The sequence below is a fragment of the Garra rufa genome, chromosome 7, assembly GCF_049309525.1.
Source record: "Garra rufa chromosome 7, GarRuf1.0, whole genome shotgun sequence".
Lineage (NCBI taxonomy): Eukaryota > Metazoa > Chordata > Actinopteri > Cypriniformes > Cyprinidae > Garra > Garra rufa.
This window is the reverse complement of record NC_133367.1, coordinates 27853741-27872119: the sequence shown is the minus strand read 5'-3', so window position 1 is coordinate 27872119 and position 18379 is coordinate 27853741. Positions and strand designations below refer to the sequence as shown.

General features: G+C 37.0%; 2 protein-coding genes across 2 annotated transcripts in view; one reads left to right on the top strand and one right to left on the bottom strand.

Moving 5' to 3' along the window:
* The window catches only part of LOC141339313 (Rieske domain-containing protein), a 41652-nt gene extending 37173 nt beyond the window's left edge, over positions 1-4479 (top strand). Inside the window, exon 3 of the mRNA XM_073844933.1 lies at positions 2908-4479. Coding sequence (XP_073701034.1) covers positions 2908-3063 — 156 coding nt within the window. The 3' untranslated portion in view covers positions 3064-4479. The remainder of the gene's footprint in view (positions 1-2907) is intronic.
* The window catches only part of yjefn3 (YjeF N-terminal domain containing 3), a 51077-nt gene that overhangs the window by 8306 nt on the left and 24392 nt on the right, over positions 1-18379 (bottom strand). The window contains exon 2 of the mRNA XM_073844932.1: positions 8345-8453. Within this exon, the coding sequence (XP_073701033.1) occupies positions 8345-8453 (109 nt within the window). The remainder of the gene's footprint in view (positions 1-8344; positions 8454-18379) is intronic.

The window sequence follows — 18379 nt, the reverse complement described above, 5'->3', positions numbered from 1 at the left end:
AGCTTGTCAATGTAGTTGATAATAGTGGACAGTGAAAGTAGGAAAGCTGTTAACGACATTTTCAGAGATGTGACTGTAGCTAAGCTGTTGTACAAAATTGTTAAAACGGAATTTTGAAGAGGTTTCTATATGATGGGGGAGGGGCTAAAAACTAAGAGGACTTGATGATGTCATCAGAAAAAAATACTTGTTTTAGAGGCGGAGCAAACTGTTCCATTTACAAACACCAGGAAAGAGCATTATACGCAGCATATACGCAGATACGGTGCTGTGAGTATTTAAGACATACTGCTGCTGCACAAGCTTATATAAATATAGCTGCAAGCAACGATTACCGGGGTTCAAGCACTTAAGGCATTTAAGCACATATGAAAAAAGACATTAAATAGCAAGTCTTTTTCTTTTTCTTTTTGCAAATCCAGATAATTTACCTGAATACCTGAAGGTAATTTGTGAAGTTTTGAGTTTTCCTTTAGGCTTTATAGGATTTTGGGTTAATTTGGACAGGCTCCTTTCCTAAACGATCCTGTTATAGCTTCCCAAAGTAGCCTGGGTTTCCCCATACTGCCTTGCGCAGCGCGATTTTATTCACGCTGCTAGTCTAGTCTGGAAACCATGGACCTAATTTTCACCTAAGATAGGGAACCAATCACAGAACGGGGAGGGAGCAGCAAGAAGATGACGCCTTCTATGCAACTCACCGAAGCAGTTTGTTAATAACTATGGATCCAGCATGGCAGCAGACGCGAAGTTATCTTTCGATGCAGCCTTACACCGTGTCTACACCGGACGCGAGCGGCGCGATGCGACGCGACAAATGACATTAGAACCTATTATGCTGTCTACACTGGATGCGGCGCGGGGCGGCAAATCCCCGACAGTGATCTGCTGCCGCGTTCTATTTATGACGTGCTCACACAAAGTTTAAATGATTTGCAACGGTCGCCTTGTCGCGTCCAGTGTAGACAGACTTTAGCTGTTGCGGCGCGGCAACTGTCGCGTCCGGTGTAGACACGGTGTATAGTGTTCTAAGTAGTTTAGAATGCAAGTTTATTTTGAAAAAAGAGCAACTTTTGGCGTTCGCTCTACATACGTCATCCGGTATAATTCAAACGATTGGCTATGAGCTACGCACAGGCGCATTTGATAGACATTCGTATCGCCCAATAAACGGCTCTGGGCATTCGTAAACCACGCCTCAAATACGAGAAAATGAACATGTGGTTCCCAGACCACGAATCATGACGAAGTCATAACGTGGTCTGGCGTTAGCCAGGCTATTCCCAAAGGGTAAATTTCAACCTTTTTTGATAATTGTTGACCTAGAGAAGGGGTGGGGAACCTTGATCACCGAGGGCCATTGTCCCTGCAGAATTTAGCTCCAACCCTGAAAAAAAAAAATACCAACCTATATCCTGAGGACCTTGATTAGCCTGTTCAGGTGTGTTTGATTAGGGTTGGAGCTAAACTCTGCAGGGACACCGGCCCTCGAGGATCAAGGTTCCCCACCCCTGACCTAGAGAGTCCAGAGAATTGTACTGCAGTGTTTTTTTTTCCAGATTGAGCAAAAAACCTAGGACTAGTTTGCATGTCATAGTTTTTACATTTTCTCAATCATTTAACAAATGATTTGATTAACAGCAGTGGTTCTAGGGGCAAAGTTGTCCGGAATGAGGAGTTCTGTCATATGATATGAATATCGCATATATGTGTGAAAAAACGCACAATGCACAATTGTTTATGTCCTTGAAAAAAAACCTTGTCTAACAGGTGCTCAAATTTTATCGGCCAATGACGGCCATGTTTTTTTGAGATATGCAAATATCCTTATAGACACTTGTGGCACTTTGGACCAAGACCGTGCTCAGCGATTTTCATGTTGATAGGACAAATGGCTGCATAGGTATAGCCATTTTTTGTGTTTTTTCCCTCTTATAGTGGCCAAGCTCTGCGATGTTTGTCCTGCAATTGAGAGCAAGAGTTACATAAGTGTTCTGAGTTTGGCAAAGATAACTCATTCTATTCAGGAGTTATAGGCATTAAGTGGCCCTGCCCCTTTCAAACATTTAGGCATCTCTTTGCGAAGGTGAGTCGAAAGTTCAACTTTTTTATAATTATTGATATTCACTCTCCGGAGAATCTTTCTGCACTGGTTTGGTTCCGAGTGGGTGAAAAACCTAGAACTAGTTCGCAAAAGTAGGTTTTGAAATCCTAAATGCCCGGCTCACCAGTCTCACAATCGAAATCTGAGGCAGGCGTTTTGTTCGACGTGAGCCAAAGATTCCAGCAACATAAGACACTTGAGTCTGCGACTGACAGTTTAGGATTTATGAGTGATTTTGTACTTTTGATCACTGTAGCGCCCCCGTCAGGCTGATTTGGGCAAGTCTTGGAGACGTTGTCGGCCATGTGAATACTACCATCCCTCCAAGTTTCAAGTCTCTATGACTTATGGTTTGGTCTGCATAATCAGTTTTATGTGGAGATCACTGATTCCATTCTAACAATTACAATAACCTGTAGCAGATCTATACAGGTGGAGCTGGGGAGGTGGAGGGTTTCAGAGGAACTTTGAATGAATGCTAACCAGCCATATAAATGTAAAGCAGCAAGCTCATTGGCTACATATACAACATGAACCAATCAGCTTGTGTCAAGTAGTTTAACACTGTAAATATCACTAGTTTGCGTTAACGACCCATCAGTTTGCACCATCTAGAGTTTCATGACAAAACCCAGAATATTTCCTCAAAGTTCAACCTTGTGTACTGATGATCAGTTGTGTTGAATTAAACCATATCCATTCTTTTTGTATCTTTTGTGTCTGTTTCTTCTTTGGAAAATGACATGGAATGAAGTGTTCCTGGGAGCCGTAGCCAGTGGATGCATTGTTCATTTCTTTTACAGGTCTGCTGCAGCTGTGCTGGAATCCTCCGTTGTGTCAACTCCTGCCAGGACTCTGGAGACCGCCGCTCTGATCTGCTCCTGTTCGGAGCCACTGAAGCCCTAGATTTCGCTTCCACGCTTCTAGCAAATAAGCTCTCTAGAGAGGGTCCTGACTAATTGCTCTTGCACTTTTTTACCCTCAGCCTGACACACATTAACACCCGAGCTGTGTTTAATTTAGAAGTGAATTGAGAATGCCATTTAGTGAAAAAGCTAAACTAAACCTAAAACGAACAATGAAAGAGTAAAAACTAAAATAGTCTGCTTGTCAAAGTCATACTTAGGACATGGTTTAACCTAAACTCTACACTTCAAAGAAAACATCTACCTTTTTAAGAATTAAAAAATATATTTGTTCATTCATAAGTTTTATCATGTAGTCATGGGAAATACAAAGAGATCACAGACAGTGTTGTACGAGAGGTAACGTCAGTCTGCATTTCACTCAAAACACAAAGAACGTTTCATGAGCCACGGTGATAAAAATAACTTCCTGATTTCTAAAGCAGGGAATGATCACAGACATCAGCCTTGACGTAGCTCAACACCAAAGCACTTATCCCCCCGATGCAGACAGATGACGTTGTTTTTGGCATCCACTAGGGCGGATGGTTTGGTTGTGAAATCACAATGTGGTAAAATTTCGTCCCCCCTCGCGCGCACACACAACTGTGCTGATGTAATGCTTGTCTCAGAGCTACCGGTCGGCGTGTTTTCTTTAGCTGCAATTTATGGCGACCTCACAGAGGTCACGGCGCAGGAAGTTTTGTTGACGCTAACCGTGGCGGCTGCTGCTGACCGGGAGCCTTGGAGGGGTGGAAGGTGCAGTCTGTAAAACGCTTCTTAATAGGGGTTGAAAATTCACACAAGCCAAATCAGGAAACAATTTTGTGCTTTAACCGCCTCTCAGGTAGGTCAAGAGGAGCCCTGCGCTGCCTGTCAGCCTGACTGAATCCAGATGGAATGGTGACCGCAGCAGTCTGGTTTGGGTTGGCCTGGCTCTATCGCAGCCCTCAGGCCGCCCCGAGACGTAAGGCCCCGAGACCGCCCGACTGCAGGCCGGCCACAGACGAGAGACTTTCAACACCTTCGATGATGGTGCATTGGATTTGTCACGAGGGATTTTTAAGCACAAGTTAAAGTGAGATATTGGAGGGGAATGAACCCAACTGGTGGTGATTGTACTGCTCAAGGCGAGATATAACATTAACTCTCCGAAAAAGCTAAATCACCTCTTTGTAACTCCATTGCACAGAAACCTACTGTATTTTTGCCTTTGACTTAAAAAATGCTCCTGTATTTATCATAAGTATGACTTTCTGCAACTCAGAATTGTGACATTTCCTGTAATTGTGACAAGTTTACATTATCACATTATGTCAGACTATATCTCACAAAGGGACTTCATATTTTGCAACTGTTTTTCATAAATTTTATGTTTTGCAACTTGTGTAATTTCTTGTAATTGCACATTTGTATCTCAGAAATTATGACTGTATCTCACAATGTGACTATATTTACATATTTCGAAATTACAACTATTTTCCTCGTCTCTTTTTTGCAATGTTTCTTGTAATTGCAAATTGATTTTTTTAGAAATAACCTTTTTCGCAACTGCGACTCTTTCTCAGAACTGCTGCTGTTTATTATAATTTTGACGTTTTGTGACTTAATTGCGACATTTCTTGTGATTGCAAATTGATATTTCTGAAATTCAGACTATATCTTACAATGTGACAATGTTTCACGATTACGACTTTTTACATTAGAACTGCAACTTTTTCACATAATCATCATTTTTTGCGACATTTCTTGAAATTGCACATTTATATCTATCTCGCACAAATTATGACTATCTCACAATGTGACTATATTCACATATTTCGCAATTACAATTATTTTTCTCAGAACTGCAAATATTTCACAATCGTCACTTTTTTGCAACATTTCTGGTAATTGCAAATTTATATTTTAGAATTTCTGACTATATCTCACAATATGACTTTGTGTTTTGCAATTATGACTTTATTCCTCAGAACTGCAACTATTTCACATAATTATCACTTTTTGCACCATTTTTGTAATTACAAATATATATTTGATAAATTCTGACTATATCTCACAAAGTGACTTTAAATTTTTCGCAACTGCGACTCTCACAACTGCAGCTGTTGATCATAAATTTGACTGACGTTTTGCGACTTAATTGCGACATTTCTTGTAACTTTTTTCTTAGAAATGCAACTATTTCACATAATCTTCACTTATTTTGCGACATTGCATAAAATTGCAAATTTATATTTCAGAAATTCTGACTATACTTCATATTTCACAACTGCAATGTTTTTTTCACAGAACTGCAACTGTTTCTCATAATTTTGACTTTTTGCAACTTAATTTTGACATTTTTTGTAATTGCACATTTATATTTCACAAATTCTGACTATATCTCACAATGTGACTATATTCGCATATTTCACTATTACGACTTTTGTCCTCAGAACCGCAACTATTTCACATAATTGTCACTTTTTTGCAACACTTCTTGTAATTGCAAATTTATATTTTAGAATTTCTGACTATATCTCACAATGTTACTTCATGTTTCACAATTATGACTTTTTTCCCCAGAACTGCAACTATTTTACATAATTGTCACTTTTTTGCGACATTTCTTGTAATTGCAAATTTATATTTCATAAATTCTGACTATATCTCACAAAGTGACTTTATATTTTGCAACTGCGACTCTTTCTTCGAACTGCTGCTGTTTATCATAACTTTGACATTTTGCGACTTAATTGCAACATTTCTTGTAATTGAAAATTTATATTTCACAAATTCTGACTATATCTCACAATGTGACTTTATTCACATATTTCACTATTATGACTTTTTTCCCCAGAACCACAACTATTTCACATAATCGTCACTTTTTAGATACATTTCTTGAAAATGCAAATTTATATTTCAGAAATTCTGACTATATTTCACAAAGCAAAATTTCGCAACTGCAACATTTTTTTCTCAGAACTGCAACTGCTTCTCATTATTTTGACTTTTTGCGACTTAATTGCGACAATTCTTGTAATGGCAAATTTACATTTTAGAAATTCTGACATTATTCGCATATTTCCCAGTTACGACTTTTTACCTCAGAACCACAACTATTTCACATAATCATCACTTTTTTGCGAAATTTCTTGAAATTGCAAATTCATATTTCAGAAATTCATACTATATCTTACAATGTTACCTCAAGTTTCGCTATTACGACTTTTTACCTCTGAACTGCAACTTTTTTACATAATCATCATTTTTATAATTATAATTACAAGAAAGAACATTTTCAGAAATTGTGACTATATCTCACAAAGTGACTTCATATTTCGCAACTGCAACTCAGAACTGCTGCGGTTTATAATAATTTTGATGTTTTGCGACTTAATTGCGACCTCATATTTCGCAACTGCTGTTTTTTCCTCAGAACTGCAACTGTTTTTCATAATTCCTGATTTTTTGCAACTTCTGATATTTCTTGAAATTGCACACTTATATTTCAGAAATTTGCTAATACATCTCACATGTTTCGCAATTACAACTTTTTTCCTTAGAACTGCAACTATTTCACATAATATCTAAGTTTTTTGCAACATTTCTTGAAATTGCAAATTTATATTTCAGAAATTCTGACTATATTTCGCAATGTTTTTTCCTTAGAACTGCAACTGTTTCACAAAATTTTGACTTTTTGCGACTTAATTGCAATAATTCTTGAAAACGCAAATTTAGATTTGACAAATTTGGAGTATATCTGACAATGTGACAATGTTTTGCAATTACAATTTTTTTCTCAGAACTGCAACTATTTCACAAAACCACTTTTTTTGCAACATTTCTTGAAATTGCAAATTTATGTTTCAGAAATACTGACTATATCTCAGAAAGCGACTTCATGTTTCACAACTGTGACATTTTTTTTTCTTCTGAACTGCAACTGTTCTCATAATTTTGACTTTTTGCAACATTTCTTTTAATTTAAAAAAAAAAGTATCAGTAATTCTGACTATATCTCACAATGTGACTTTTTTCCTCCGAACGGCAAGTTTTATTTGTTACATTTCTTGAAATTGCAAATTTATATTTAAAAAAATCTAACTATATCTCACAAAGCGACTTTTTTTCGCAACTGCGACAGTATATCTCACAGATTTCTCACAAAGCAACATATTTTACAACCGCAACACTTTTACTTCAGAACTGCAACTTTTTCTTATAATTTTGAAGAAATCATCACTTTTTTGTGACGTTTCTTGAAATTGCACTTTTATATTTCAGATATTCTGACTATTTCTCACAATAAGACTTCATATTTCACAACTGAGACTTTCCTAAATTTGCAACTATTTATCACAATTTTGACTTTTTGTTACTTATAATTGTGACATTTCTTACAAGCGCAACTATTTTGCTTTTTTTTGCAACATTTCTTGTAATTGCACATTTTTTTTTATAAATTGTGTTTATATCTCACAATGTGACCATGTTTCGCAATTATGATTTTTTTCTATTTCACATAATCATCACTTTTTTTGCAACATTCAATTCAAAATTCAATTTCAACTTTAGATATCTTAGAAATTGTGACTTTATATCCCACAATGTGACTATATTTCACAATTGAGGCTTTTTCTTAGATTTGCAACTATTTCTCAGAATTGTGACATTTCTTATAACTGCGATTGTTTCTCATAATTGCAAATTTATATCTCAGAGACTGTGGCTTTACACAGTTTCTCACAATCTAACTTAATATTTCACAATTGCAACTTTTTTTTCTCAAAACTGCAAATATATCACATAATTGCAATGTTCTGCAACTTATAATTGCTCAGATTTCTCATAATTGCTCATTTGTATCTCAGAAATCGTAACTGTATCAACCTAATTGCAACTTTAGATCTCATAATATCATTTAGTTTTTTTTGTTTTTGTAATTGTGACTTCATATCTGAATAATACGACTTTATGTAACAGACAGATACAAAATCTTTTTTTTAGTTGTTGTTGTCTGTTTTGAAGCAAAAGTGCCAGATTGCTATTCTGGATCATTCTTTAACCCCCTTTCATGAGAAAACCCCCCAGAGCAGCAGATGCGGTCAAACCCTCTACAGAAACAGCAAGATCAAAGATTTCCCACTGTTTTCATCATCAAATGCAGCAGGGCCTCGTCTCCTAAGAGGATTGGTTGAAGTTCGGCAAATGCCGACAGATGCTGAGAGCGGTAAATGCAGAGAGTCGTGTAAATCACAGTAATGCTTGTATACAGTAAATACAGGATTAAATTTCAGGATTCATATGTGTTAACTGCCAATTCGTGTTCACGTGTGGGACAAACCTTTGTGATGGCGATAGCGCAAGCGTGGCCCCATATTTCAATCAGCTGCTGCTGTCCAAAGCGATAGTCCCTCAGGAGCTCCGTCTCAACAGTCGCCACCTCCGTTTTACTATAAAAGACAGACAAAGAGACAAATCGCATTGACACAAAGCTCATGACACGCATGGTATTAGCTTACCAGTAAGGACGATAAATAAATCATGCTTTATGTTTCGCTGAGAATCCTAACAAGTGCCAAGATGGAAACAAGGGGGGTTTGATTACATGGAAACCAAGGACTACAATACAGCACCTGACATTTACGTGTTTATTCTGAGCACATATTATTAGACATGCCATCCATTCCAGGCATGGTGTCTCGCTGCCTAATGCCTGTTTAGCCACACTCAAAGAAGCTTGTGTTACTGGGAGTTCAATAAAGGCTACAGGGAGCGCAACGTAACTGTAAAATACAGGCCTTTACTTCACGACTCAAACATGGGGAGGCTTTCAATAACCAACGGTACGGTCGAAACACCAGAGCCTCCTGCTGGAGGTACACAGAACTGCTATCAGGATGCTGAAACTAAATTACAACCCTAACCCTAAAATTAATGTATTAGGAATGCACATAAATTAATAAACAACACATTATATTTAAATTAACATTAATATAGATACATATTATGCTAATAAACAACGTAGAAGCATCAAAAATGAATCAAATCTTATTTTAAAGCGCTACCAACTTTTTTTATTTGTGAACCTGGACCACGAAACCAGTCAATATCTAGAATCTGAGGGTGCAAAAAAATCTAAATATTGAGGAAATCGCCTTTAAAGTTGTCCAAATGAGGTTCTTAGCAATGCATATTACTAATCAGAAATTAAGTTTCGATATATTTAGGGTAGAAAATTTACAAAATATCTTCATGGAACTGGATATTTACTTAATTTCCTAATGATTTTTGGCATAAAAGAAAAGACCCATACAATGTATTTTTGATGTGTACATATATATATATATATATATATATATATATGGTATATACATCATATTATCTATGGTATATATATCCCCATACTATATTTTCGACATAACAAAGGTAATAAAGTGTTGGTGAACAAAACCAGCCAAGGAAATAATACAGAAAAATAAAAATAAAATAAAATATAGGTCTGTGAATATTAACAGGAAAATAAATAATATCTAAATATTAAATGAAAGGATAAAAAACACTTAAAATAGAAACGTATGCTTGACAACTATCTAAAATAAGTTTAAGCAGGCCTACTAAAATGACTAAAAGTAAAATAAAGCTACACTCTTAAAAATAAAGGTTCTTCACAGCGATGCCATAGAAGAACTATTTTTGGTTCCACAAAGAACCACTCAGTAAAAGGTTCTTTAAAAAACCATTTCTTTCTTACCTTTTTATAATCTGAAAAACCTTCTTTCGCCACAAAGAACCTTTTGTGAAACAGAAAGGTTCTTCAGATGTTAAAGGTACTTTATAGAACCATTTAAACAAAAAAGGTTCTTCTATGGCCTCGTGAAGCACCTTATTTTTAAGAGTGTATATACAGTAGAAATATAAAAAAAAGAAAAAAAGTATAATAATACATAATAATATGACTAAAACTTTTAAATCACGATATTAATAAACAGCTATAACAGTGTTGCAGTACATAATAAGTTCAGCATAGTATAAAAGTACTGTCATTTGTTTTACGGTAGATATCTTTCTGTCTTTTGTAACTTGTTGATTTACTGTTGCATTTCAGCCCGAGGCATTTTTCCAATATGTTTCCAAGACAACAGGTTTGCTTGGGTTGTGTTTGTTGTCTCTTATTGCTTCAGGCCCCAGAACAAAAGAACTATTTATGAAAATGATTATACATTATTGAGTTCTCTCAATAGTATGCATGAAGCTCCCTGGCTGAACGCGGCATTTTCCATTTTAATACAAAGCGATTTCTGTCACTATCTAGTTCTCACTATCGCTTCAGAAAAACTAATAATGAGCTTGCTAACAAAAAACGCTCGTCCTCTGCACGGAATGCATGTTTTTGATATTTTGGAGAAAATATGAAGAAAAGACTAGAAGTAAAGTCTATAAACAGATAAATAGATACTACATCAGTCATATTTTTGGCATTGGTCAACAGGTCACGAGGCGTTTACTCAGCTCTGATCATTGCCGTAACCCTCAACATGGGCTACTTCTGCTTTCTGGCATTTACCGTCTCCAATAGAGCTCCACAGCCGTCAAGCCGAGTTTGCAGGGGGAGATTTCCGGGCGTACTGTGACGCAGTGATATTTGTAAAGTTCAGCCGAGTCTAGCGCTTTTGATATTTCCGTTTCCATCGACCTATTCAGGGAAGTCCTGACAACCGTGTATTTCCAAAGTTCTCCGAAAGGTTTCAGGCACAAGATAAAGTACAGACATCTCGTGTCTCATCCTTGTAATGTTTCCAGTATGTAGAAGCTGTTTTTAGACCGCAAAGAAATCTTCCTTCACTTAATATCGCTCAAGCATTAAAACAATTTAATACATCCCTCAGTCTCAAGTTAGGCTTTTTTGTAGTGGACCAACTGCAATGAGCGAATCTCACCACCAGGGGACAGCGTGGCTCAGACTGTTCTCCCAACATCCAGATCCATCCAGCTCAAATAAATTATATTATTAGACCACTTAATATATATCAGCTCATCTACAATCTTAAAAATAAAGATTGTAGTGACGCCATAGAGCATAGAAGAACCATTATTGATTCCCCAAAGAATCTTTCAGTTCTTCATTTTTCTTGGTGTGAAGAACATTTGAAAAATCTAATTTTTTTCCTCTATAAAGCATCTTTTATGTAATGTAAAGGTTTGACACCCTTAAAAATAAATTTTCCAAAATGGAACTTTCACAGTGATTTTTTTGGTTGCACAAAGAACCTTTCAATGAATAGTTCTTCTCTTAGTGAGAAGAGCATTTTAACAATCTAATCTAAAGAATATGTTTTCCACTATAAAGAACCTTTTGCTCTTTGCAATGGAAAGTTTCTACAATCTTAAAATGAAGATACCAAAAGGAGGTTTCGTTTTCAGCGAAGAACCATTTTGGGTTCTTCAAGGGATTGTTCACCCAAAAAGTTCCTCTTCGGAACACAAACTATATTTTTGATTAAATCTGAGAGCTTTTTGACCCTGCATAGACAGCAACGTAACTGACACGCTCAAGACCCAGAAAGATAGTAAGAACATTGTTAAAATAGAGCATGTCTACGCAGGGTCAGAAAGCTCTCGGATTTCATCAAAAAAATGATGAACGATGATCTTACAAGTTTGAAACGACATAAGGGTGAGTAATTAATGACAGAATTTTTTTTTATTTTGTGTAAATTATCCTTTTCTTATTGCGAAGAACATTTAAAATGGTAAAAATACACATTTAAAAATAAAGAACCTTTATTTTTAAGAGTGCATTCTCTAAAAATTAAGGTTCTAAAAGGGGGTTTTCACAAAGAATGCCATAGAAGAACCATTTCGGTTTCTGCAAAGAACCTTGGGTAAACATTTCTTAAATGCTTTTATCTTAGTGTGAAGAACATTTAAAAAAAAAAAATCTAAAGAACCTTTTGTGAAATGGAAAGGTTCCATAGATGTTAAAGGGTCTTCATGAAACCATCGATTCCAATAAAGAACCTTTATTTTTAAGAGTGCATTCTCTAAAAATTAAGGTTCTAAAAGGGGGGTTTCACAAACAATGCCATAGAAGAACCATTTTTGGTTCCCCAAAGAACCTTTCAGTTAACAGCTTTTAAAAAGAACCATTTTTCTTAGTGTGAAGAACATTTTAAAAATCTAAAGAACATTTCGTGAAATGGAAAGGTTCCATGGATGTTAAAGGTTCTTCATGGAACCATCGATTCTAATAAAGAACCTTTATTTTTAAGAGTGCATTCTTTAAAAATTATGGTTCTAAAAGGGGGTTTTCACAAAGAATGCCATAGAAGAACCATTTCGGTTTCTGCAAAGAACCTTGGGTAAACATTTCTTAAATGCTTTTATCTTAGTGTGAAGAACATTTAAAAAAAAAATCTAAAGAACCTTTTGTGAAATGGAAAGGTTCCATAGATGTGAAAGGGTCTTCATGAAACCATCGATTCCAATAAAGAACCTTTATATTTAAGAGTGCATTCTCTAAAAATTAAGGTTCTAAAAGGGAGGTTTCACAAACAATGCCATAGAAGAACCATTTTTGGTTCCCCAAAGAACCTTTCAGTGAACAGCTTCTAAAAAGAACCATTTTTCTTAGTGTGAAGAACATTTTAAAAATCTAAAGAACCTTTCGTGAAATGGAAAGGTTCCATGGATGTTAAAGGTTCTTCATGGAACCATGGATTCCAATAAAGAACCTTTATTTTTAACAGTGCATTCTCTAAAAAATATGGTTCTAAAAGGGGGTTTTCACAAACAGTGCTATAGAAGAACCATTTTGGTTTCTCCAAAGAACCTTGGGTGAACATTTCTTAAAAGAATGCTTTTTTCTTAGTGTGAGGAACATTTAGAAAATCTAAAGAACCTTTTGTGAAATAGAAAGGTTCCATGGATGTTAAAGGTTCTTCATGGAACCATCGATTCTAATAAAGAACCTTTATTTTTAAGAGTGCATTCTTTAAAAATGATGGTTCTAAAAGGGGGCTTTTACAAACAATGCCATAGAAGAACCATTTTGGGTTTTCCAAAGAACCTTGGGTGAACATTTCTTAAAAGAATGCTTTTATCTTAGTGTGAGGAACATTTTAAAAATCCAAATAACCTTTTGTGCAATGGAAAGGTTCCATGGATGTTAAAGGTTCTTCATGGAACCATTGAGTCCAATAAAGAACCTTTATTTTTAAGAGTGCATTCTCTAAAAATTAAGGTTCTAAAAGGGGGTTTTCACAAAGAATGCCATAGAAGAACCATTTCGGTTTCTGCAAAGAACCTTGGGTAAACATTTCTTAAATGCTTTTATCTTAGTGTGAAGAACATTTTAAAAATCTAAAGAACCTTTCGTGAAATGGAAAGGTTCCATGGATGTTAAAGGTTCTTCATGGAACCATGGATTCCAATAAAGAACCTTTATTTTTAACAGTGCATTCTCTAAAAAATATGGTTCTAAAAGGGGGTTTTCACAAACAGTGCTATAGAAGAACCATTTTGGTTTCTCCAAAGAACCTTGGGTGAACATTTCTTAAAAGAATGCTTTTTTCTTAGTGTGAGGAACATTTAGAAAATCTAAAGAACCTTTTGTGAAATAGAAAGGTTCCATGGATGTTAAAGGTTCTTCATGGAACCATCGATTCTAATAAAGAACCTTTATTTTTAAGAGTGCATTCTCTAAAAATTAAGGTTCTAAAAGGGGGTTTTCACAAACAAAAGTCATAGAAGAACCATTTTTAGTTCCCCAAAGAACCTTTCAGTAAACAGTTCTTAAAAGAACTGATTGGACAAACGCATACTAAACACCGGCTTCCTGGCATTTTTAAAAATCTGTGTAAAAATATTTACTCCACAAACATAAAAAAACAGTGATAATAACACCATTTAGCTACCTGCTACTTGTTTCTGCAGTGTTGTGTTCTTTTCTCAGACTATGTGATATGTAAGACTGCAAGTTGTCATAAGAGATTTAGTCAGATTTTCATGCTCTTTTAATCACGTAAATTGTGTGTTTACATTCCATCTTTGTTATCACAAAACCCACGACACTCAACAAAAACAGCTCCAAGCATGGTGTCCTTCAATCACATTTGTAAATGCCGCAAAAAAGGCGTCACTATCGGTTGCTTCAGAGTTCCTGTTGCCGATAGGACCTTCTTAGAACTACACGGTGCAAAATGCCATTGAAGAACCATTTTTGGTTCCTCAAAGAACCTTCAGTGAACAGCTCTTAAAAGAAACATTTTTTCGGACATTTTAAGAATCTAAAGAACCTTTTTTCACCGTACACTCTTTAACAAAGGTTCTATGAAGAACCTTGAACATCTATGGCATCTTTCTAATGCAGAAAGCGTTCTTTATAGTCGGAAAAGGGTCTTTAGATTTTTAAAACATTCTTCAAAATGGTTCTTTTAGAAACGGTTCACTGAAAGGTTCGTTGGGGAACCAAAAATGGTTCTTCTATGCCATCACTGCAAAAACACTCTTTTGGAGCCTTCATTTTTAAGAGTGTAAAAAAGCTTTACCGGAATGGAAAGGTTCTTCATGCACCATAAATGCCAATAAAGAACCTTCATATTTAAGCTGATTTGTAACAGAGGCCCTGAAATGCCCTGAAAATGACAACAGGTTTGCGTTAGCATCTCCCCCAGCATTGCTATTCCATAGAGCGAGGGCTAATTGTTGTTGATCATCCTTAGAGCAAATACACACATGAATGCACAGTCAAATGAACAACAGTATCAGCCCAGGCACCCGCCCCGAGAGTCTTCCTAATTTCCCCACGAGGAGCCGCGCTATCTGTGAGTCGCGAATTGTGCTGATCAGCTGTAATAACAACTCGGCTAATGAGGTTGTTTACCTCCAATCCGCTAGCTTGCTTAACACGCAGGAGTGTTGAAATGGTTTCGCCGGTTTGCATAAAGATACAAGGATGTTTCTGTTAAGAAAATGGGGGGTATGTCTCAATATTCTTTTGGTAACATTTTCCCTCTTTTTCTTCATTTTCAACCACTGTAATTACCTCAGCACACCACGAGACAACTAAATAACCACCTCTCTGATTTAAATCAGCAGCTTGTTTTAGGGGACCAGCCGCTTCTGACAAGAATCCGGTTTACAACCCAATGTTCTCAGTGAGGACCTATTTAACAAAGGAAATGAGTGGGTGAAAACGATATAAAAGAACAGGAGAGCACACTGCTATTTGCATAACTGCCAAACTTAGTGCACGGCCCCTCCGGGCTCCCAATAATGTGATAGACGAGGGGTTATTGGCGGGGGGGTGGGGGGTGGATAGCCTTTTCGGCACGGCTGACATCTGCTAATTTATTCAGTACAAAATCATTTTCACACAGCGTTGCATGCACTCTTTAATGACAGATGATGGATATGCGCCCTGGTGTGAACGCTGCTATGAACATTTGCTTGCAATTTAATGTAACATTTGAAATAAGATAGAGGGTCACTCTCCAACTGCGGTGGCATTTCCATCCAGTTTTTTGAAATATGAAACAAATAAATACATGAAACCTACCCCGTTACATTAATTAACGACAACATCTGCCATTGCAAATATAGACTCTCAAGATTAATCCCAAACAGCAAGTACAGAGGTTACTCAAAATGAAGTTTCAGATTCCGTAAATGATTCATGGAAAGGGAAGCAAAAAACAACATCTAATGATGTTGAAGATCCAGGAGCTGAACTCTCGTGTTACTCTTAAAGCAATTAAAAACTTCTAAAAGGCTGACGTTCAAGCCCTTGCTGATTCCTCTCTAATGAGTGTCTCGACTTCCTGCTTGTTAATGACATAAAAGCCGGTCTGAGGCATTGGATTGGAGAAATGGTCAGCAGGGACCACTGGACAGCTCACTCTGGGACGAAGTCCACATAAGGGACAGGGTGGCACTATTCGACTCAGAGTAATGCTGGACCACCCCAATTAAAATCTGCTGCAATATTGCAAATGGTTTGGAAGTAATGGAAAAAACTAAACAAAACGGTCCTTGGAGATGTTTAAAACTTGAAAAAGCACATTTTTAATCAAAAAGTATCAGTGAAGCAGATGTAGAGAAAAGGAAAAGGTGAGCTCAGAAGAGCAGATATGGTGAGCGGCGATGACACCTAGCGTAACTGTGTCTGAGTCAGCGGACACAACGCTTTCCAAAGGTAATTTCAGAGCCAAAGAACAGTGGGATGAAGCTGACACCAGCGTTCTGGAACAACTTCACAGTTCTTGGCAGAGAGGCTCGCCTGACATATGTTTAGAGAGGATATGAAATATGCATCAAACGTGACACTCTTATGCTAAGATTAGCCTGCGTTTGACATCAATCTAACAGGGAAATGATACTTTACGATGACAGGGAACACATTTAACGAGTCTTCTGTTAACATGGTATGTCTTTCCTGAGCCTATCCATGTTTGACGAACTCTGTATTAAAGAGATAAACAAATGGCGGAACATGCCGTCCGCTCTTCACATTTTTCCATGTTGCCTTCCATATATCCTCTCATTATAAACACACCATATTTCAGATCCACTTTCTCTATCCATCTCTGCCCTTATACCCACCCTGACTTTTCCAAACACATTTCCAGACCTTAACTGCTAAGTAGATATGGTGCAAAAATACAACAGACTGTGCATTGCCCTGAGGGACCTCTATAGCACGCATTGGCTGCAGAGTAAGATAACGGCTCGATACAGAATTGCCAGATCTGAGAAACAAATCTAGCCCAAATGCCAGGCAAAACCAGCCGAATGACAGTAGCTGAATCTCAATACCACTTCCATACCTAAAATACACATTTTTTCAATCACTGCTGTGCAATACACACACTTGTAACATGAAAATCACTGTATAGGCTATAAAAACAGTCAGCGGTTTTCTACCACTGGCCCTTCCTCTTAAAAATGATTTTATTCTGTATCGTTATCTTTACAAACCGTGGACTTGGTAACCCTGAATTGTCTAATCCTGGGGTGCCCAACCCTGTTCCTGGAGATCTACTATCTTGGAAAGTTCAGCTCCAACCCTGATCAAACACACCTAATCCAGCTAATTAATCTCTTAAATTAAAGGTAGCACTTGATAATTACAGGAGCAGGTTTGGAGTCTAGGTCTAATCGGTCTAAACCAGTGGTCTCAAACTTCCAGGAGGGCCGCAGCCCTGCAGAATTTAGCTCCGACCAGCTCCAACTTGGAAGTTTTTAGTAATCCTGAAGGCCTTGATAAGCCTTTTCAGGTGTGTTTAATCAGGGTTGGAGCTGTTATGTTACTGTGTTATGGTGTATGTACATCAAAACCAAAGCGAATATTTGTATCGAGTTAAAACATAAAAAAAAAAAAAATCGTGTTTGCTCTCCCCCATTTTCTTATACAACCTAACTGGACTTGTCAAACCAGACATGTCGCTCTTTGGCGATTGGCTTGCATGTGTCAGTGTTGTGGACTTGTTTTTCTGTGTTTTTCTTATTTTTCACTCGCATCTACGACGTAAACGCATCTTTGCATTGACTCACGCAAATAATTAAATTTGCCAGAATCGAAGCAAATATTTGCATTGCATTACTCACTCTAGATCAGCGGTGCCCAACCCTGTTCCTGGAGATCTACCATCCTACAAAGTTCAGCTCCAACCCTGATCAAACACACCTGAACCAGCGAAATAATCTCTTAGGTAGCATTTGATAATTACAGAAAGCTGTGTTGGAGCAGGGCTGGAACTGAAGTCTGCAGGTAGGTAGATCTCCAGGAACAGGGTTGGGCACCCCTGCTCTAGATTAGTTTTTCACGTCACTCACGGGAATAAAAACATTCAACCTGTGCAGAAGATGCGATTAAGGCGGATTTCACATGTTCATGGCAAACACGTCAGCCAAATCGCAGACATGACATAAACCTAATATCACAATTTAAATTTGGACAAAATAATGCACAAGGCACACATGAACTTGAGTGCTAGTGAGAATGTTCCGTTATGAATGCGCTCTTTGTGTAGCAATGCCCTAAAACACCAACAATGAAAAGACAAAATCAGGCTGGGAGACCAGCTAAAAGCAGCTACTTCCAGCTTAAACCAGCTAAGACCAGTCAACCAACCTAGGCTGGTTTTAGCTGTTTTTTTGTTTGTTTGTTTTTTCAGCAGGGGTGGTGGCAATTTCATATGAATTAATACATTGTCATTTGCACATAAACATCCTAGATAGCACATGTACGTCTGCAAGATGTCTGTTAAACATCACTTGATCTGGAAAGCATCTGCTGTGTACAAACATCTGACAGACATCTATAAAATGTCAGTTTTATATACATTCTAAATCACAAACATTTTAAAGACATCTAATA